The 23713-nt window shown below is 40.7% G+C and overlaps 1 protein-coding gene across 2 annotated transcripts in view; it reads right to left on the bottom strand.

Moving 5' to 3' along the window:
• The window catches only part of DNAH5 (dynein axonemal heavy chain 5), a 319082-nt gene that overhangs the window by 248249 nt on the left and 47120 nt on the right, over positions 1 to 23713 (bottom strand). Inside the window, exon 1 of one of the 2 annotated variants that reach the window (XM_026455693.1) lies at positions 4300 to 4392. The exons of the other annotated variant lie outside the window; for it this stretch is intronic. Coding sequence (XP_026311478.1) covers positions 4300 to 4356 — 57 coding nt within the window. The 5' untranslated portion in view covers positions 4357 to 4392. Of the gene's footprint in view, positions 1 to 4299; positions 4393 to 23713 lie in introns of those variants that run through there. 2 annotated transcript variants of the gene reach the window in all.

Below are 23713 nucleotides of genomic sequence, written 5' to 3' on the forward strand. Positions count from 1 at the left end.
GCACCCTGTCTATTTTTGCTGGAGTTTCCAAGGCCCCTAACTCTCCCCATTTACTCACTCCCTTACCTATCACTCCTTCCAGGCAAATAAAGAACTCTCTCTTCAGCATTTATGATGTGTGAATTTTTCACCCAGACCAACCCCAAATCTGCTGTAGGCATATCCCGGTCTGCACAGCCTCACCTCTCCCTGACATTCCATCACCCAAATTCTAACTTAGAGTCTGTTTTCTGCGCACCAAATTTCTGGACCTGAAGTGAGATTTGGTGGACCTTCACATGGCCATGTATCCTCTTTCCCTAACCCCACAGTGATTTCACTCCAAAATCAGAAATGCCTCACATGTAGAATTTCAAGAGGTCCCTCTGGCAGCAGGGACCATATAACTCAAATGGCCCTCACCCATATGGTAAAAACATATATATAATATGTCACCATTCCCATTATATATGGCACAGGGGTGGCATTCCCAAACTTCCCTTATTCATACAACAAACCACTGTGCTTAAAGCTGGCCACTCATTTGAATCACTGGAGCGTGGTAAAATACTGATGCCTGGGCCTCCCACCCCTGAGAAATTCTGACTTATCTGGTCAGGTGCAGGGCCCAGGCACTGGTATTTCTCAAAAGCTCCCCTGGTGATTCTAATGTACAGCCCAGCCTGACATCACCGTTCTCAAGGAAGTCATTTTATAAATTGATCATGATGGATTAGTATGACCAAGTTCTCACTTAAGGTAGAAACTTAATAGAGAAAGTCCAAGGACATAAATTTTGGGATTTTTCTTCTTTTCTCCTTACTAGACTTGGGCAAACATTGAATGACAGAAAGAACAAGTTCAGCTCTAAATGCCATGGGGTCTAGCTGGGTTTTTCCCTGCCACATCACAGAGCACAGCACTTAGTACAGAGCAGGCATTCAAGAGATATTCGTGGAATGGATAGGTTTTGCCATACAGTTACATTCCCCCAGGGTCTAGCTATGGCACGATAATGATGGGGCATCTTTGGGCCTTAACTAGTTCAGGGTAGAGAGTGCTCACTGGGCCTTAACAAGCAGCACCAGGACTGGCACAATGGCTCACATCTGTTATCCCAGCACTTTGGGAGGCTGAGACGGGAGGATAGATTGAGGCCAGGAGTTTGAGACCAGTCTGCACAGCATAGCGAGACTCTATCTCTACAAAAATTACAATTAAAAAAATGAGCCAGATGTGGCGATGCATGCCTATAGTCCTAGCTTCTGAGGAGGCTGAGGTGGAAGGATTGGTTGAGCCCAAGGGTTCTAGGCTGCAGTGACCTATGATGCCACCACTGCAGTCCAGCCAGGGTGACAGAGTGAGACTCTGTCTCCAAAAATGAAAAAAAAAAATTTAAAAACAGACAGTACCTCTCTCTTCCCAGCTAAACCCTAGATCCATTCACCTGTCAGTGCTCTAAGGAAATGGTTTTGATCTGCTCTATGTGAAATCTGTTGACTTGGCCAAACAGCCCTGGGCCTGATTAACAGGATGCTGAAAACGGTTTGGTTAATTTGCCAGAGAATGAGAAAAAGATAATCTGAGAGCAAAGGTTCTTTCTGTCTTGGCTTCTACAAAGCACCCCACTGGAAACAGTGGCTGCCCTCCTGCAGAGCTTCTCAGCAGGGGAGGGAGGTGTGCTCTCTTCCCCCACAGCTTCTACCCACAAGAGAGTCACTGTTTAGAGAAAACTTGCAGCAATCTGAAAGTTCATGAGCAACAGCATTCCCTAACACAAATACATACGGCACAAAACAGGAACAATACACATTCCACTGCAGTGGGGAGAAGACTTTTCTCCATTTTGAAACCAGCTTTGCAATTAGGTAAATGTAACAGTCTAGAGGACTATCATCTATCTTTCAAGTTATTCTTTTTTCTGGAAGTCAACAAAGTCAACCAACAAAATTACAGACTTCAGTTTCATTTTAGGGAAGTAAGGAAAAACAGAATTCACATGTCTGGCATTCCTGTCCGTCGTACACCTCTAACTTGGTATTAAGCATTCTTTATCTCTGAGAAAAGCAGAAAAAAGACAGACATCAGATCTGGACCATAATTTTGGCAAATGAGTGAATGAATATATACAGAAGAATTTCAAGTTTTTTAATTTAAAATAATGTGTGTTTATTAAACAAGAGAAAAGATACATGGCTTGATTTTGTTTATGGTACATTTGGTTGTTATTGGCATGATATTTATGGATAAAGTCAATTATTACATTACAGTAACCTAATTATAACATAGCGTGATTGCAATAATAGTTCCAGACCTTAGTCTGGAACTTAGTAGTTAAGTACATACATACTTATAGTTAGGTAGCTCTGGAATGTTTCCCATTGGTCATTTTAGATCATGAAGTTATAATATAATAAGTTATCTTATCAGTTGACAAAGTTTCTTTGCTTGGCCAAACTTTAGTCAGGTTTCCGATTCTTCTCCTAGGCTCATCTGTACACCTCCTTGTAAAATCTAGTTTTAGCAAAGAACTCTGCTAAGTCAGTTAACAAGAATCCCCGGTAGAGGGTACTCAATATCTGATCACCTTCGATAGCTGGTTGGGTTCCTCATCCTCCACCATCCCCCACGTGCTGTCTCATCCCCCTGGCCTTTCTTCAGCAAGAATCCTGGCAGGTCTTCAGTTTCGCCAGAATCCCCCTCCCCTTCTAACCACTGACCCCTGCCCTACTTCTTGGCTACAAATTCTCACTTGGCCATGCCATATTCACAGGGGAGCCCAATCTCTCCCCTCACTCCCCATATAGGTCCTTATACCCGACTCGATGGTCCTGAATAAAGTCTTACTTATTATGCTTTAACAAGTGTCATCGAATAATTTTTTTCTTTAACACAGCGCACTAAGTAGAAACTGTGTAATTATTTACATAATATACTGCAATACTATTAAGATAATTCTGTTAATATCAGACTTCAGTGGAGTGAACCAAACCAGCATGCTAAATATATGATTGAAACCTCCAAAATACTTGACTTACTCTCAAAGCATAGTTCATGTCAAGGAAGAATCTAATTCATCAATTATGCCTGAGATTTTATCATCAATTGTGGTGTTTCAGACTTGGTACTGAAGTACAGGAAAAATGTTCAGACATGTGAAATGTTTAATTCATTCAACTTATTCCACAGGCATCTATTAAGGACCAAGCATATACTATGGACCAAGCTCTATATTAAAGGAAGATTATTTTAAAATGAAGAGAACTCACAATCCAGCAAGAGAAAGAGACATGTGGGCAAATGTCATTTCACTACAGAGATGTAACAGGACTCCATAAGACATCGGAGGAAAGTGCTGACAGGGTATAGGAAGGAAATTCTCGCCTCCTCCTCAAAGTGTCAGGGGAGGCTTCTCAGAGGAGGCAACACTAGCACTTGGTCTTAAAGAATAAGCAGCACATGGACTGGCTGGAGTCAGCTCTTCCAGAATGGTCTTCTAACTCCAGCAAGCAAGTTCAGGGGCTTGGCTGGAAGACGTTCACCTTGGGAAGGATGCCTCAGAATCTTGGGGCTTGGGCAAGTGAGGGGTGGCAGGTGGTGGCGTACTTAGAAAATTCAGAGGTAGCATGCCTGCTCTTTTGTGGTAAAAACAACAGGCTAGGGGGCATCGTGTGAGCTTCTGGGGATACACAAAAAGATACAGTGATCAAGCCCAGTAGGAAGCATAGGTTAATGGTTGAAAACTGAGTCCTAGAGAAACCTCCATTTTCTTCTGACATTAATCGGCAGTGGAAGAGGTTTCCAAATCCCTCTCTATGCATTTGCATAATAAAAAGCTGCTGAGCTGAGCCCTATGCTAGGGAAGCTCATTCTTCAATGTGACTTCCAAAGGCACAGCCTTGCATCTCACCGTCTGTGTCCTCATTTGCAGGCATATAGAACAGGGGAGTGATTTCAAAGCCTAAACCTTGTGGCCTAGAATCTGTCTTAACTAAAATGTACCGGTTTGAAAGAATACAAGTGCCCAAACCACCATGAATGTTTTTTACCCCAGGAAAGCATCTTCCCAAAGGATGCAGCATGAATTTCTATGTGCATAGTTTAAGTAGCAATATGCAGAAAAGCCTACGAATGCAAATCTTTTTTTTTTTATTTAAAAAATCAACATGTAGCCTAGGCGTCATGTGAACATTAGTTAAAAAACGTGTTTCTCACAAATTCATCAGTGTATTTTTAAGTTGTTTTTTTTTTTTTTCCACCCAGGTGTGACAGATGATAATCCAAAACACACGTGCAAAGGTACAGACAAAAGCACCTTACCGTTAAAACTCGGGTGACACTCTGCTTCCACAGCTGTCTCCTGCCAATCCTAAACATTGTAGCAGTGCAGGGACAGGCTGGAGTCAGTTGTTGTGGAATGGTCTTCTAACTCCTGGGAGACCTGCTCAACACCCAACAGGCTTCCAAATGGAAAGTCTTCTGGAGGACCAGCATTTTACTTGCACGTTTCTAATTTGCATGTATTATTCACTACATTCACAGAATAAAAATTAAAACTCCACTTATACCACTCAAGTTTTTCTCCCAGAGTCTCTGCCCTGGGGCCTCTCCTCTCTCTCGAAGCCTGGTGTTGTTAGGGTAATACTGTATGCACTACACAGTTGAACCGTGCCTCTTAATCATGTTTATCAACCAACCAAAGCATTTTAACAGCTCGGTAGCAACACCATTCCTTCTGTTGTTCAATTAATTCTGTACACTGGCCAACAATAAGCATTGAGTCAACAGAGATATCTAAATAGTTTCTTTGAACAATGAGAAACTTTAAACCACATCAAATTAGAAATCCGAGAAGCCACAGCTCTGAATATACTGTCCACCTCGACAAACTCAGTCTTACTTTGTCTAAACAACTTTGCAAGCACGATGCACTGCCAGCATTGTGACTCATCGTGACTAATTGCCAGATAGGCTAATTGTGACCCAAAGGAGCCATTTTCTCCCCCATGAAGAACAAGAAGTCTATTTCATATGCAAATAGCAAACCATGTCCATAAATTACTTGTGCTCACACAGTTGCACATACACTTCAGCCAAGATAATTTATCCTATGTGGCTCAACATCTTGATCATCCTAACTATGAAGATGTAATGGGAAAACACTGCCAAACGCTTTGAGAGGTCTCTCATGTATGGTTTCTCCCGTCGAGATGAATAAAAGGCAGAACATTTAAGGTTGGTCTGGCTGAATCTAGAATTTAGTCCTTGGAATTCACGGTCCAGCAACTCAGATCCTAAAAGGTCATCCAAGGATAATCAGGAAATTGGGAACTCATCCTGGTGACATCCTGCTAGTCAACCTCTGTGGAGCCTGACTTAGAAGCCACGGTGCTGACATGGTATCAGAACATGGAGATTCGCCTGGTCGATATCCAAGGCTAGGGCGCGGCCTCCATATGTCAGGTTAATAGACAACATTTAGACCTCAATATTATTTGGTAAGTAAATAACTAGAGCACAGGAAGTTCAAGTATGTTTGCAGGATTTTTTTTTTTTTTTTTTTTTTTTTTTTTTTAGACCTGCAGGTCTCACTCTGTCACACAGGCTGGAGTGCAGTGGCATGACCACCGCTCACCACAGCCTCAACCTCCCAGGCCCAGGTGATCTTCCTACCTCAGCCTTCCTAGTAAGTGGGACTACAGGCAAGTGTCACAACACCTGGCTAATTTTTGTATTTTTTGTAGAGACAGGTTTAGCCATGTTGCCCAGGCTGGTCTCAAACTCCTGGCCTCAAGCAATTGCCCACCTCAGCCTCCCAAAGTGCTGGGATTATAGGCATGAGCCACCAGGCCAGGCCCTGCAGGATATTTCTTGAAGTCAATCTCTGGTTGTTGGTAAGTGGCTGTTGTCCGTTTCTAATAAAGAGCATTGAAGATGGTATCTAGACTCTGAGTCCCTCCTCTGTGTGGCACGGAAGACAGCAGAAAATAGCAGTAGGATCGGATCCTCCTCACATGGCATCTCCTATCCATCCCAAGAATCCTCTGTCAACACATGACCTCAGGACAAACGTGTTACAAGTCATTACATCACTGATTATCTTTCATTAGTTACATTTAAATTGGTGCTTTCCTAACGGTATTTCAGGCACCATCCTCATTGCAGCAGCAGCCCATTTACAACGCATCACTTGGGGAGAGTTACTTCCTGGGAAGATTTCCACAAAAGGCTGATGGCATGCATTTTGTGTTTGGCAGGCATAACCATGACTCTCTTGAGGCTTCACAGCAAACTGCGAAGCCTTCCAGTCTGCGTGGCTGAATTTCAACCCCTCGGGCAAGGTAGATGGCATGTTAAGGGATCTTCTTGAGAGTCTCAGGCTCACTGGAAGTTGTTGAACAACACAAAGCAAAGCCAAGGCTGAATTTACAACAGGCCACCTACCTCCCCAGTCCCTGGCAGAACGAAAGTCAATTTCTGGTATCTGGAGGGAAATGATCAAACATTGTTCAGCAGGAAAGTCAGGAAGGTTTGCCTGCAAATAGTTCCCACCAAGCAACAGCTTCAGCTGGCAGGGCTCACGCGAGGGAGGTCTGCAGCCCCGTCTGTGTGGGTAGTGCATCCTTCCAGGCTGAAAATATTAGTCATACACAAATCCTGTCAGACACAACGGGAAAACAAGAGTAGACAATGGACCTCATATGGGCAGAAGGCTTCATCCAGAATTCCAAGTACCTGCGGGCAAAGTTTGAAGTTCCACTTTCATTCATTGAACAAAAGCTTGTGAGTGCCTTTTATGGAGCCAGACACTGTGCTATACACCATGAACAGAACAGCTAATAAAAACAGACGTTTACTCAGACATTTAAAAATATTAATTGTAGAATGCACAATTATCCTATGCAACACTCAGAATGAAAAAATAACGCTGCCTATTAAACGTATCCATTTTAAGGTTCATTCTGATTTCACAGATGTTAAAGTACATCTTTAAGTACTTTATGAATGTATACCTCATAATCAATAAAAAATGGTCATTCTTGCCTTTACTGGGGGCAGATATTAAGCAAATATATAAATAAATGTATAATTACAAGTTAAATGTTACACATTTTGATAAGTGTCATTTTAAAGGAAAATAAGGCGTAAGTTTTATTTGGACATATGTTCTGAATTGTTACCTTTATGCTTACATTCCAAAGTGTAAAATTTTCTAAACTCATCTCTAAATTAAGGAGTCTTCTACTCTGCATCTTGAAGCCTCGTATGTACATCCTGTGCCATATGGCTTAATAGAAAAGTGCAACTCTAGGGTCAGACAGACCGAACTTAAATCCCAGGTATGTGACACCAGAGATTGTGTCTCCTAAATTGGACATTAGAAATAAAACCACTTACCTAACAGACTGGTAATGATTTAAATATATTTAAAACTCCTAGATTCTCATATGCACCTAATAAATGAAATATATAACCACATTTTTCATCTGCAGAAGAGTTATGACTACGAGTAATGGAATATCAATGGAAAGGACAAATTCCTAAATCTTAACCTAACCCACACATTTCAGTCGAGAGCTGGTTGAAAATTTTGCTCTCAATTTCTGAGTATGTCCCACAAAAGAATAGATCCAAGTTTTATCCGTTACTAGCTACATGTTTTTCATGGATTTCCATCTCTAAGAATGTCTTACTGAGGCCCAACAGGATCAAACACATTCATCAGTTTAATAGCCTTGTAAACAATGATACAAACTACAGCATATAAAAACGGGAAATGAGTTCAGTGGGATGAGAGAGCACCATATTTCACCCATTAGGCATTGCACATTTGTCTTCGTGCTTTACCATATTGAAATGTGGTCATTCCAAACGCAACATGATATTGCATCTTATATTCAACGTCCTCTTATAACTGCTGTTGGCCAGACAAAAATCATGACATGAGTGTCCTTACCAGAGCTTGTGCACATCCAGCTGTCACCCAAGTGGTGCCACAAGGTCACAACAATACCAGGAAGTTACAGCCAACAAACCACGGAAAGCCCATGTGAGGAAGAAATGTGTGTCTGGTTGTTTTCTAAAAATCTTCACTGACACCTTCTGGGAAGATCAAGAAAACACCAGCACTGCAACTTGCAGGAAGGATGTTAGTAGATTGGAAGAAAATCCCAGAAGAGTCAGACCCTACATGTGAAAAAGTTTTAGAAGTTTCTTAACTAATTCATTGCACTTATCTTTGTATGGATGCACTGTGGGTGATATGTGATTTTTTTAATATCTATGTTTAAAAGAGCTTCTTCAATTAAAATAAAATTGAAATTCTAAGAAAGCAATGAATCTTAGGTTAATGGACAGGTGTTTTTCCTTCTTGGTGGTAAATGACATAGTAATGTGTTTCATCTGATGATGGATTAGGTCAGATGAATACAGTTTTGTGAGTTCTTTTTTTTTTATTTTTATTTATTTATTTATTTATTTTTGAGATGGAGTCACCCAGGTTGGAGTGCAGACGGGTTTTCACCATGTTGGCCAAGCTGGTCTTGAACTCCTGACCTCAGGTGATCCACCTGCCTTGGCCTTCCAAAGTGCTGGGATTACAGGTGTAAGTCACTGCACCCGGCCCAGTTTTGCGAGTTCTAATAATCAAAGGAAATTTTTTGGAGAAGGGAGAATTTAAAGCAAGCCCTAAGGAAGAGTAAGATTCAAATTAGTAGACAGAAAAACTAGAGTGTAACATATGTGAAAAATTATCTTGGAGACTGGAATTCAACACAGCCTGTATTGTGCTGCAATTTTAAGTAAAAATGATTGATTAATCTCTGAAAGGTATGTTGAGGCTGAACGGTGGGTGTCAATCTAATGTAGTAGCCCTTGCAGGCAATTAAGGAGTCACTGAATTAATGAAAGTCTTGTTCAGGAAGGTTATGCTGGTATTATAGCTGCATGCAGGTAGGACTGAAGTGGAGAGAGACTGAAGGCAGTCTCCCAGGCATGAAGAAACAAAGAATTCAATAAAGGGAGGTGGAAACAGTGGTCACCCAAACCACCTAAAAATGAATAAACTCGCATATTGGGGAAAAACCCCACCCCCGATATTTATTGTGGGTCCTTTTTTATTTCCTAGGTGTCTTGGCTGGTTTGAGAAATAAAGGGAAAGAGCACAAGAGAGAGAAATTTAAAGCTGGATGTCCAGGGGAGACATCACACGTCGGCAGATTCCACAATGCTCCCCGAGCCGTAAAACCAGCAAGTTTTTATTAGCAATTTTCAAAAGGGGAGGGAGTGCACAAACAGGGTGTGGGACACAGAGATCACATACTTCACAAGGTAATAAAATATCACAAAGCAAGTGGAGGCAGGTGAGATCGCAGGACCACAGGATGGGGCGAAATTAAAATTGCTAATGAAGTTTTGGGCACACAGTATCATTGATAACATCTTATCAGCAGACAGGGTTTGAGAGCAGACAACCTGTCTGACCACAATTTATTAGGCGTGAATGTCCTCGTCCTAATAAGCCTGGGAGCGCTACAGGAGACCGGGGCTTATTTCATCCCTTTGGCTTCCGTCATAAAAGACGGAGGCATCCAAGGGGGCCGTTCACAGACCCACCTGCAGGGCGCATTCTCTTTCTCAGGGTTGTTCCTTGCTGAGAAAAAGAATTCAGCAATATTTCTCCTATTTGCTTTTGAAAGAAGAGAAATATGGCTCTGTTCCATCCGGTTCACCTGCGACCAGTTCACGGTTACCTACGTTGTTCCCTGAACATCGTTGTTATCCTGTTCCTTTTTCAAGATGCCCAGATTTCATGTTGTTCAAACACACATGCTCTACAAACAATTTGTGCAGTTAACGCAATCATCACAGGGTCCTGAGGTGACATTCATCCTCCTCAGCTTACAAAGGAGACGACGGGATTAAGAGATTAAAGACAGGCATAGGAAATCACCAGGGGTGATTGGGGAAGTGATAAGTGTCTGTGAAATCTTCACAATTTATGTTCAGAGATTGTAGTAAAGATAGGCATAAGAAATTATAAAAGTATTAATTTGGGGAACTAATAAATGTCCATGAAATCTTCACAATTTATGTTCTTCTGCCACGGCTTCAGCCAGTCCCTCCGTTTGGGGTCCCTGACTTCCCGCAATACTCACAAGCTAAATAAAAGGGACAAGTCTCCTTGTCCCTGTCCAATATTTTGCTGTCCCTAAGCTACTCCTCTAGAGAAATCCTGGTTGAAGAAGGAATGAGAAAGAACAGGTAGAACAAACCAGAAAGAAAAAAAAAACACACACACACAAACAATGATGGAACTTGAGAACCGGTAACAGAGAAAAGGACACCGTTGTCAGAGAGGATTCCATGTTTCCCAGCTTGGGTAAAGAATCATCATAACTTAAGCAGAAGTAGAGCAATCTAGAAATAGTACATTTTGGAGACTAGATGACTAAGGAAATGTAAATAAAGTTCTAATTCTTTACTTTTCCTTTTGGTCTTTCCATCTTAAAAACAAGACGGCCAGTATGATTATATGCCAGACCAAAAACATCCAGTATCTTTCTCCTTATACTATCATAATTTAAAAACTCACAATAAAAAGAAAAAACTCTTAATAAAAAGGAAATAAGGGAACCAATAATAGAATATTAATGCCATAATCATTTGAGCTGTACTCACAAAAGAAGATAGTGATTCTAAGAGCTTTGAATGGAGTGATATGGTTTGTTGATTTTGCCACCATTTTTATGGATTGAAATGACACAGGATAATCTTTAAAAGATGTGCAAGTTTCCTGGGAGTCTCATCTGTCAAAATTCAAAAGACAGGATGGGCAAGAGAGAAGAAACTCCAGAGGTGGACACAGAAAGCTGATGCATTTAGAGTAAACACTAAGAGCATCTGCCGTTTGGAGGAAGACAGAGGTTTGGCGCTAAACGCATTTCTCATATGTTATTTTGCAAAGTGCCTTTCATGTAGAAAGTGTAAGAATTGGGAATGTTTGGCACTAACGGAGGGATACATTAAAGGAAACACTATCTCAGGAGCATCTCTGTCTTCCCTGGTAACACTTCCACATACCTGTAGAAATAATGTTGTCCTGGCTTCAGGACGTTCCGCTTCTGATCCTGAATCCTGCACATACTGGTTGGTTGTGTGGCCTCTGATTAACAACCAGCCAGCCACCCTGGCCCCATTTTCCCCTAAATGATATGAGACAGGTGGCCCCGTGATCTTGCAGATACCTCCTGGCTTCAAGAAAAATGCATAGCCTAAGTGAAGGATCTCAGATCCCAAGTATACTGCATGCTGAAAGTAACTGCAATGTTATCTTAATATGACTTCTACATGTACTGTCTTATAACATGGTATACAAAACATTAGAAAACTTATGAGACCACTTGCTCATCTGAGATGAGGCCTATCACTTAAACACTGCAGTACTGTTATGCCTCTGATAATAGTGTTTTCTCCATAAGAGTTTTTTTCCTTCCCAGATGCCCATATTTTGAGCAAATTATGCTCCCCAAACCATGATACTTTTTTTGTTTTGTTTTTTTTTTGAGACGGAGTTTGCTCTTGTTGGCTGGAGTGCAATGGTGTGATCTTGGCTCACTGCAACCTCCGCCTCCTGGGTTTAAGCAATTCTCCTGCCTCAGCCTCCCAAGTAGCTGGGATTACAGGGAGTGCCACCACACCAGGCTAATTTGGTATTTTCAGTAGAGATGGGGTTCTCCATGTTGGTCAGGCTGGTCTCGAACTCCTGACCTCAGGTGATCCACTCACCTCAGCCTCCCAAAGTGCTGGGATTATAGGCATGAGCCACCACGCCCAGCCATATTCTTTGTATATAAAGCTGTAGTGCTTTCTGAAACTTTTCTCCCAAGCCTAGACACATAAAGCTCATGGGTTGTGAATGAAGACATACAAATTCAATTTTAGGTGCAAATCACCAAGATTATTATAGTAAGTCTTTCTGGCATCCTGCTTTTGGTTCTGCTGCATAGCACAGTTATGTTTCATGTTGAGTCTCTTCAGATAGTACCGCCTAGCTTGGTGACTGCAGTTGTTATTTGTTTAGAACCAAAATTTCAGCATTATAGCATACAGAACCAAGAAAAAAAAAAAAAAAAAAAAAAAGAAAAACTTCTTTATTAGAAGCTTGCTTGTAGTTATCATCTAAAGGACAATCAACAGCTTGGGAATAACCGCATGCCTTAATTACTTGTACTTTCAGAAATTCAAAGTCCAAACAAATATACAACCACAATTAATCAGAGAGATAGGAAGAGAACCCTTATTAATACGATACTTCTTGCTTTATGAAAGCATTAGGAGCTGATGGTCTTTACCTTTTTGCTACCTTTTAATTGATATTGTTCCACTTCACACACACGGCACCAAAGCATGATTATTTTCCTGAATATAAAGTAACAATATTCATATACTCTTTTTTTTGTTTTTTTGAAGCAGGGTCTTGCTCTGTCACCCAGGCTGAAGTGCAGTGATGCAATCATAGCTCACTGCAGCCTCAACCTCTGGGGCTCCAGGAATCCTCCTATCTCAGTTCCCCAAATAGCTGGAACCACAGGCATGTACCACCATACTCAGCTAATTTCTTACTTATTTTTTGTAGAGATGGGGTCTCCCTGTGTTGCCCAGGATGGTCCCAAACTCCTGGGCTCGAGCAATCCTCCCGCCTCGGCCTCCCAAGGTGCTGCAATTACAGGCGTGAGCCACCATGCCTGGCCCATAGTCTCTCTTTTTTTATTGTGATTGAGTTTATAAGGTATTTATTTAAAAGGAAAATATATTTTATTTCACAAGTCATTACTCATGCCAAAGATCTGGTCCCTGGTTTTGAAGACATCAAGGAGTCATTAATAATGGAGAGAAATTCCCCAGCCTGCATCCTCCTGCACTTGCTCTGTCCCATCCACAGACACACACCACCCTGCAGAAACCTGACACTGTGGAAAGGAAAGGCCAGGGCTCCAGTTTCCCTCAGGGATCATTTTGGGAGCTATCTTTGCTGTTATCACAGCTGTGTTAGTTTTCATTAAAAAGAGGAAGTAAAAAGTAGAGTTAGGTTTACCAGCAAACATAAAAATTCTCCTTTAACCCTGCATGTAGGTCCTCTTTGCTTTTCTCTTGTGCTAAGATATCATGGAAATGGTAACCTCAAAATCATGTTATCTTCCTATAGAAAACTTTAATGAGAAAAGTGAATCAAATGATTTAATATAAAATAAAATCCTGATAACAGGAATTGTTAGTTGACTCAAGACACATCTTCTAAAAGCAAGGAAGAATCACTCCAGCCCAGGGCCTCTAACATCGCCCCGTCAGAAGCACATTAATTAAACACCATCATAGAGAGATTTCCCAACTTGGGATAGCTTGACTTTTATCACAAATAAAAATCCATGAAAATAAGCAAGACATATGCATAAACACTGATGGTTAGCACTCACACCCACACTAAGGAGTTTGGAACTAAAATGAGATGCATTGATTTGAAAGGCAGAAAACTCCTGATTACAAGAATGTGATCAGAGAGAGCAAATCCACTTTTCTAAAGCACGCAGCAATTTCTGCAAAGGAAGTTTTGTCTCTGAAAAGCTTAAGAATAGGCTCAGGGAGACATCAAAAGATGTTTCTAGCCAGAGAAAGAATGATTTGATCACCCCAGAAATAGAGCACTTGGTGGCAGATCAGAGTTCAAGGGGAAGCTCAGGGGCTGTGCTTTTGATGACTACCAACCTCCACCAATATCACCACAAATTCAGAGGGCAGGGATCGATATGTCTTACTCATGAGTGTATTTCTGGGTCTTCCAACTGCTCATTAAATGAAGACCAGCCCATTGATAACCTCATCCAGGACCTAATTATGGCTTTAAATGTCAAACTACCTACAATTACAAATTGCATTAGTTACTCCACTACCAAGAAAACAAAATCTATATTGCAAAGGAAGACAAAAATAACCCATTTATTTACCCATTGGTGTTTTCTTCAGGTTTTTTTTAAGAGACAGGGCCTCACTCTGTTGCCCAGGTTGGAGTGCAGTGGTGCGATCATAGCTCACTGCAGCCTGGAATTCCTGGGATCAAGCGATCCTCCCACTCCAGTCTCCCAAATAGCTGGGACTATCTGTGTCTTCAGTATTTGACCTTTCTTAAACACTGTAACATAACTTGTGATAAACGTCACTACTAGTTAACGTGTTATCACAAGACAAATCTCTGACACCGCTGTTACCTCCAAGAGCAAAATGGCTATTAATAAAATATTATTTTAGAGACCAAACATAAACTTCATTTTTCATACACATAAAGAATAAGTTCATCGTATTGCTAACAAGACTAAATTATAGAAACTCTGTACAAATCAAATGTCCCTTCAGAGTTTTTTTAAGGATGGATTTCAACACTTCTTACTAAAACCAACATCACAACTTCTTGAGAGAGCAGAGGTGAAATGACACCCAATTAAAGTGGATGTATATATACATTTCTGTCATGAATACATATGGCAATAGCTTTAGAATGTAACACCTTGATCCTGCTTCTAAAAGAATTGTCAACTTCCTGATTTTCCATCTATCATTAACTCCTCTACTGGAAACAGTTAGCGTTGGACCTTATATTCAAATGTAGCCCCTGGGTAGGTTCAAACATTCAAATGAAATGGCACGATTAACTGCATAAATCAACTGTCATTGATTGAAGTAAATTCCAAGTTGGGGACGTAAATGGACCTTGATATGAAAACATAAAGAACAAGATAAGGCAAGAATTTTGAAAATATAGCCCTTACTTGGTGATTCAATATTTGCAATGGAATTAATCTGAACAATTACTTTCTTTGGATTGTTTTAACTTTCAAATATTATATCATTTAAAATGTTGGATGGTTTCTGTTCTGTTTTATTTTTGGTTTTGTTTTGAGATGGAGTCTCGCTCTGTCACCCAGGCTAGAATGCGATGGCACGATCTCGGCTTGATGCAACTTCTGCCTCCCAGGTTCAAGTGATGCTGCTGCCTCAGCCTCCCAAGCAGCTAGGATTACAGGCACCTGCCACCACGACCGGCTAATTTTTGTATTTTTGGTAAAGACAAGGTTTTGCCACATTGGTCATGCTGGTCTTGAACTCCTGACTTCATGTGATCCACCTGCCTCGGTCTCCCAAGGTGCTGGGATTACAGGTATGAGCCACCACGCCCCGCCGGTTTCTGTTTTAATAGGAACCAAAGACAGTAAAGAAAGACCCTAAAGGTCAAACCTGGTGGTAAAATTTCTTTTCTACATAGTAAGAAAATTAAGTCCATATTTTAGGTGTGATTTAACAGGAAACGTTACATATTTTAAGAAAATACTTTAGTGTACTCATTCATCTCACCAAAGGCAATCAAAACATACTTGTTAAGCTTCCCTGATATACCCTGCACAATGTTATTCAAGTATAAAACACTTCCTTCCCAGAAAGAGCTTACAATCCATTAAAGGAGATAACACTAACTAAGTGAAATAATAAAGTACTAAATTATAAGACCTTATCAAGGTTGCAGGAATCCAGGCTGCTATATCAAGCTCATGAGTCAACACATGTAAAATATACCCCTTTATATGCAATAAGGTTTACGAGACAAGGAAAGAACTTTTCATAAAACTCAGTTTTGAAGTTGGTCTAAATCACTTTAGTGAAGGAGGAGCGATTGCATGCCTAAAAATTAGAAGGAAAAATTTTAAAGCTTAAATAAAGTCTGCATGATTTTCCTTTTGTAATAGAAGAAAATAAAGAAAAATATGTTTCTAAGAGAGGTGTTCCAAAAGTGAGCAGGCACAGGCCAGGTAAAGTCGTTTCTCTCTGCTTCTCCACTTTCTTCCTCCCCCTTTCCCAAAATAGAGGGTTAACATTTGAATCTGTTCCAACAGAAAATTCCAGAAGGAAGGCACTGTTTCCTTGTTGCCCATAAAACTGCCCCAGCATTGATCTCACTGCTATTTTTTGAGTGAAGCCGGTTCCGCCTTCCATATTGGGACATCTCTGCCTCTTTCTCTGTTAACCTCCCCGGCTGCTTTCTATCTCCCTTCTTTCTGACCCTGAAGCCTAAAGGAAAATCATCTCAGCCAAGTCTCACACGTTCTCTCTTACTCAACACCAATTTTCTCGCCATTCTGTGCTTCATTTTGAAACAACTTAGTACCACACAATCCATACGAAGTCAAAGGCAGACTGATATGGTTTGGCTCTGTGTCCCCACCCAAATCTCATGTGGAAGTGTAATCCCCACGTGTTGAAGGTGGGGCTGGGTGGGAGGTGACTGGATCACGGGATGGTTTCTAATGGTTTAGCACCGTCCCCCAAGTGCTGTCTCATGATCGAGTTCTCACAAGAGCTGGTTGTCTAAAAGTGTGTGGCACTTCCCCCCTCACTTTCTGTCTCTCTCCTGCCACCATGGTGAGCTGTGCTTGCTTCCTCTTCGCCTTCCGCCATGATGTAAGTTTCCTGAGGCCTCCCCAGCCACGCTTCCTATTAAGCCTGTGGAAACATGAATCAATTAAACCTCTTTTCTTCATGAATTACCCAGTCTCAGGTATGTCTTTACAGCAGTGTGAAAACAGACTAATACACCGACCAAGAGAATTCAGCATCCTGAGTGGGTTTCACTGCCAAACAAAGAATGGAAGAAAACAGGATGTGCCCAGCTCATTACATAATAATAACAAACATAAACAGAAATTGGAGGGGTTAATTCACTGAGTGAAGTAGAGCAATAAGAGAAAATCTATTGCTTTTTTAATCCAGGAAATACACAAAGTTGAAAACAGCAGGCCGGGCGCGGTGGCTCAAGCCTGTAATCCCAGCACTTTGGGAGGCCGAGATGGGCGGATCACGAGGTCAGGAGATCGAGACCATCCTGGCTAACACGGTGAAACCCCGTCTCTACTAAAAAGTGCAAAAAACTAGCCGGGCGAGGTGGCGGGCGCCTGTAGTCCCAGCTACTGGGGAGGCTGAGGCAGGAGAATGGCGTAAACCCGGGAGGCGGAGCTTGCAGTGAGCTGAGATCCGGCCACTGCACTCCAGCCTGGGTGACAGAGTGAGACTCCATCTCAAAAAAAAAAAAAGAAAAAAAGAAAAAAGAAAACAGCAGTCTCTTAGGAGAAAATGTGAGGCGAATACGACTAAAAGAACTAAGGCTGAAGGCAATTTTTCTCCAAACTGTTATCCTCATTTGGGAATTACTTTTTTCTCTTTAAGAAAAAAAATAAAATTAACAAAATGGAAAACATTTTAAATCACAAAAGTTTGTCTTACGGAAGGTTTTCAAAATAGTAAACAATGTATGTAGAGTTTATATTTCCCTAATTAGTTCTATTTAACTCTGGTAGAGATTAAACCTTTTTAAAATCAATTCAAAACTCTTCTTTCAATATTAAATTTTACCCTAATACACAGGGAAAAGCAAGATGTGAGGGGAGGGAAGGTCCTTGCCAAGAGTGTACAACAATGAAGGAAAAAAGAACTTCAAGAATCTCCTATCCTTCCCTGCAAACCACCACCGCCGTCCACGCTCACCAGTGGAGTGGTACATGCTCTTCCCTAAACGCACTTTCAGAGGGTCTGACACACACTTCTTTCCATCTGTGCTGGTCACTGTCCCATTCACGTATCAAGAATCTGTTCCCAGAATAGAGGAATCTGTTCCCTTCCTCTATAGCATTCTTCCTGAATCTCATGGCTCCCTTCTCTGGAATTCTACAGTTCATTCCTTGAATCTAATCATTTTCATACTAAACAATAATTACATTTTAGAAATATACTTTATGCTGGGATATTTTTTAAAACAAAGACTATGAATACTGTGACTAGCACAGTATCTGCCATACAGCAGGTGCTCATTAAATATATGTTGAATGGTAATTTTTAGACATCACCTATCCTGTGTATAGTCATGAACCAAAACTATTTTCTCTCATGTCCTTTTTCATGCCATTATTGTTCTCATTTTTGTTATTGTCTTTTATCTTTGTTAACTTGTTGCTATAGTGAGTTTTGAGGATATGCCGTAAAAGAACTCATTAGTGAGTGTAAAAGGCAAATCCCAGCCCCTTCTTTGAGTGTCACTCTGACCATGTGTGCCCCTAGTTAGACAGAGGAGAGAAACTGCTTCTCCTGCACTTCTACGTTCCTCCGTTAGCAGAGACCAAAGCTTGAGGTTTACAGCATGATTCAACTCCTACAGTTTTTCCTGTATAGTAGATGCTCTTTTATTATTATCATTTTATAAAGTGATTATCAAATGGGATAGAATTGCATACTGAAATTGCATATACTGAATTATTCATGAGAGTGAATTTCAGTATACTGAGCATCAACTTACCATGGCTCAGCTAAGATTCACAAATATTTTCCTTACAAGGAATTGTTGTTGCAATTTTATTTGTAGTGCAGGGATGTCAAATTGGCAAAGTTCTAGTATTAGTAAAGGATCTACAGACTGTGAAAACAACACTGTACCTGCAATCAAGAGACAGGTTTATCTAGCTTTTTTCTTTTTAAGAGGAAATCCTCAGATTCCAGTTACAAGATTCACAGCATTTCAATCTCATGCCCTATAAAATCTTATGTTCGGAGGTTAATAAAATGAGATCAATCCAGAGATGCTGCATGTTGAATTCTTTTCTCCCTCCAAGCGCAATACACTAACGAAGCACAGTCTATACTACAGAGAGACTCTGGAAACAGCTGACAACTAGTGGAGGTTAGCTGCCATCCAGTGGCTGAAAGTATAACTCACCCATTAACCATTGCTTGAAGAGCTAAGGAAATACAAAACGGACCTCTGTCTCATGAGCACATCAAAGGTTATCAATTATTTACACTTACTGTCTCATATTTACAAAGAAGACAGAATGGTGGGAAAGCTACTGAATGCTTTAATGAAAGAGAAGCCAGTCTTCTCTTTTCCAATTCTAACCCATAAGAAACTTGTCTTTCTGTTCCAACGATCTCCCTTTCAAAAATTTCCAATTTAGACATTTTCTCTATCTACATCATATGACCCAAGTTAAATAATACAATAATTATAAATAATAAAATATAACTTACTGTGTGGAAGATGGTACACTGAAGAGGCAAAAACTTTTATCTCAATCTTTAAAGAGGAAAATATGTAAATATATCCATGTAGTAATCCCAATATTGATAGTTACATAGCGAATTCTTTGAGTTGATTTTGATCATTTTCTCTTATTTAAAATGTAACAGCATCTTTTCTTTAAGATCATTAACCGCTTTTAAGTAATTCCAATACCTGTATTTTTAAATATACTTTATTTTTTATTATGAAAATAATAAAAATTGATTGGAAAACAGAAAAAAAAACCACCATAATATGAACACTGTTAACATATATTCTTCTACTCTATGAGAAATAAATATTCTAGCTCCCATTTTCTTAAAAATAAAATACACACATGCATATGTATATATACCTTTTAGTTTAAAATGTATCATGTACGCACTCTCATATTGAATATTCTTCAAAATATGATCTCATGATTGCATATCATATTGATTACACGGTCCTTGATTAATTTAGCCAATTTTTTTTTTACTTTTAGATTGGTTCCAATTTTTCACTATTATAAATTACAGTATAATGGATATCCCTGCATACAAATCCTTGGTATAAATCTCTTATTAATTTCAATAAATTATTATAAAATTCATCTCTCCAAAATTATACTCTTTGGTTTCCATGAGAAATTTAATGTAATTTTGTTCATCTTTACATATATGATAGACAAGAAATAGTAAGTTGCTGTTATCTTCTTGCAAGCTTAATTTGCAAGTCTTTGACAAGTGAAGCTGAACATGTTAAAAATATTTACTGGGTATTTGTGTTGTGTTTTGTTTTGTTTTTATTTTTGTAAATTGCCTGTTCATGTCCCTTCCTATTTTTCTTCTGATAATTTTCTTTCCATTGATTTTATTTTTGAGACTGGATAAAGATACAGCACACATCCAGAAAAAGGAATAGGTGCTTCAATATTACTCTCATATGGAGTAGAATTAAAGACAAAGGCATTAAAGATTTGGACCAAGACAGCCATTTTATTTTTGTAAAAAGTATAATTTACTATGAATATATAGTAGCTATGTGCCAAAAACCAGTACTAAAATAAAACAAGCAAAATCTCTTAGAATTACAGGTAACATTAACAGAAAAACTATAGTTAAAGGATGTTCTAATAGAATGTTTTAATAGGAATATATTAAACCTTATAATCTCCCCCAAATGATTATCTTACAGTGCCATAGTTAACAAAATTAATCATTTATCAGAACACACAAAACCTTAATGCATTTTAAAGAGAAGTCACACAAGTCACAAGCTCCTACAATGTTATGTCAGAAATTAATCATGAAGGAAGTTTATGTTTCTCAACAGCTTTTTTTTTTTTTTTTTTTTTTTTGAGATGAAGTCTCGCTCTGTCACCCAGGCTGGAGTGCAGTGATACGATCTCAGCTCACTGCAACCTCCGCCTCTCAGGTTCAAGCAATTCTCCTGCCTCAGCCTCCCGCATAGATGGAATTACAGGCATGTGCCACCACGCCCAGCTAACGTTTGTATCTTTAGTAGACACAGGGTTTCACCACGTTGGCCAGGCCAGTCTCAAACTCCTGACCTCCAGTGGTTGGCCCGCCTTGACCTCCCAAAGTGCTGGGATTACAGGTATGAGCCTCTGTGCCTGGCTCTCAATGGCTTTTAAATTTAGAAAGAGTTCTTCTTTGAGTCTTTGCAGAACTCCAAACTGCAAACACAGGCCATTTTGAATATAATGAATCGCAATGAAGACTCCAGAAGACTGATAGAGAGGGAAGAGGCAGACAAGTGTGGATTCTCTCTCAGTCTTGGAGAATGCTAGATGTTGAAGGTCGGGAGAGATGCCCCTCATCAGACCAAGTTAGCCAAACCAGCCCCAAGTCAGAATCAGGCTTCACATCTTCATGTCATGAGTGCCAGTCCCTTTTCAGACCAGCCCAGCGCCCAGGACAGTGGGATCCTTGAGAAAAGGGGTGGGGCCACCAAGGCAGAGAAAAGGTGGGACCTGGAGGTGGTTTTACCCCCATGGGTCTCCCTCTTCATTCTTTACCCCAAGTCCTCTCCCTGGAATTCTGTGTGAGTTCTATCAAGATTCCTCGGCTGGGCATGGTGGCTCACACCTGTAATCCCAGCACTTTGGGAGGGTGAGGCAGGTGGATCACCTGAGGTCAGGAATTTGAGACCAGCCTGACCAACATGGAGAAACCCCATTTCTATTAAAAATACAAAATTAGCCAGGCTTGGTGGCACATGCCTGTAATCCCAGCTACTCGGGAGGCTGAGGCAGGAGATTCGCTTGAACCAGGGAGGTGGAGTTGCAGTGAGCTGAGACTGCGACATTGCACTTCCAGCCTGGGCAACAAGAGTGAAACTCCATCTCAAAAAAAAAAGATTCCTCATGACTGAGTCCAGGAAAAACACCCCCAGAACTGGACTCACTCCCAGCTACAGTCAAAATGCAAAGACAAGAATAGAAAAGGAGTGTTCTGCTTCCCTACAGGGTGAGGGGAGCACTTTTTTCCTAAAAAAAAAAAAAAAAAAAAAAAAATCCAAATCTTTAGAGATGAGGTGGACCCTGCTGTGTTTCAGCGAATGTGAGAAGGTGCACGGATGAGTGAACCCCAACACTAGAGGGTGAACACTAGGCACTGATGGGCTCACATCGTCTTGCTGGGGTATGATTGAAATAGGCATCCCGTTTTCAGAATTCCTACTCTCCGGGTTGGCAAACTATGGCTCATGTGCAAAATCTGGTCCATTGTCTATTTTTGTAAGCAAAATGTGATTGGAACGCAGCCGTATTTATTCATTTCTGTATTGCCCATGGCTGCCTTCATGCTACAATGGCAGACTTGAGCAGTTACAACTGAGAGCTGCAAAGTCTGTCATACTTATTTATCTGGTTTGTACAGAAAAATTCGCTGGCCTCTGGTCTAAACCAACATCACACACAACTTGGCTGTGCCTCTCTTCTTACATCAGCATAGGGGAACCCCTGGCCGAGGCACAGCCCGGCTCTGTGCTCACCTCCCTGGGAGTCCCTCAGTATCCCCCCTCCCACACCCACCCCCTCCCCGTGGCTACTCCACACGCACCACGCCTCACTTACTCATCCACAACCGGCCTCACGCTCAGCACATAGGTGACCACGTGTGCCCACCTCCATGGGGTCATCTTTTTGATATAGAGTACTGTGAGATGGGATTGGGCTTAGTTCCACAAGAAGGGAGAAGAACTGGAAGTAGGCTGCAATAGCTTCCTATCATTTTCCCTACCTTCTTTGGTATCCTGAAAGCCTCTGAAATCTCCACTCATTCCCCAACCTCCAAGGAAAGAAAGAAATTGGAATGAGTTTCCCCAGGCCCAGTTCTGCTGTGGGCAGATTTCTTTGAGTCAGGAAAGGCAGGTGAGGAAGAAGCTTCTTTGCTGAATAAGTTTTTCTGTACCTCCCTCCCTCAACCACTTTCCAGTTCTTTTTTGTATACATTTAATAATATAAAAATCATCTTTTTAAAATAAGAGAGCATTATTATACCCATTTTCCAGATGAGGAAACTGAGAGTGAGAAAGGCAAAGTACGTTTCCAGTATGTGTAATTCTTAACAAAAGTGAGTGTTCCTACTCCCATCATCCAAATGAGGAAACTCAGAGATAAAAAGGTAAAGCGAGCCAGGCACAGTGGCTCATGCCTGTAATCCCAGCACTTTGGGAGGCTGAGGTGGGCAGATCGCCTGAGGTCAGGAGTTCAAGACCAGCCTGGCCAACATGGTGAAACCCCATCTCTACTAAAAATACAAAAATTAGCCAGGTGTGGTGGCGGGCACCTGTAGTCCCAGCTACTCAGGAGGCTGAGGCAGGAGAATGGCTTGAACCCTGGAGGCAGAGGTTGCAGTAAGCTGAGATCGCATCACTGCACTCCAGTCTGGGTGACAGAGCGAGACACCTGAAAAAAAAAAAAAGGTAAGGTAACGTGACTCGTTCAAAGCCCACGGGCAAAATGATCCCATCTTCACTACACAGCATTATGAGCCTCTGGGGGAGATGCGTCCCTCATTCCTCCTACTAATCCTTGATGCTCAACTCCCTCCCAACCTGACCCAAAGCTTCCTCCTTCGAGAAGGCTGCCTTGAGTACCCAGGCTACTCTCTCCTGACCTGGGTACTCCTCTACATAGAACTCAATCACTGGAATTTTTATTATTTGTTTATATCATTTTAATTGTGTCTGTTTGTGCTTTGCTTTCAGTGCAAAGCAGGTGCCAGTGCATATATATATTTTTGAGGTTTTCTCTATTATTAATAGCTTTACTGAAGTATGCTTGATATATCAAAAAACTGTACATATTTAACATATACAATTTCATGAGTTTGGATATATGCATATACTCATGAAACCACCACCACAGTGAAGGTAATAAATATATCCATCACCTTCAAAAGTTTCCTCATGCTTCTTTGTGGCTTTTGGTTTTGTTCTTATGTTTTTTGTGTGTGGTAACAACCCTGAACATGATTGATAAGCACCTGAATTATTGTATGTAAATTGAATTTTTTAATCAAATAATATTTTTATTTATATGACATAATGCAAGTTTTTCGCAGGAAACCAATGTGA

The sequence above is a fragment of the Piliocolobus tephrosceles genome, chromosome 4, assembly GCF_002776525.5.
Source record: "Piliocolobus tephrosceles isolate RC106 chromosome 4, ASM277652v3, whole genome shotgun sequence".
NCBI lineage: Eukaryota > Metazoa > Chordata > Mammalia > Primates > Cercopithecidae > Piliocolobus > Piliocolobus tephrosceles.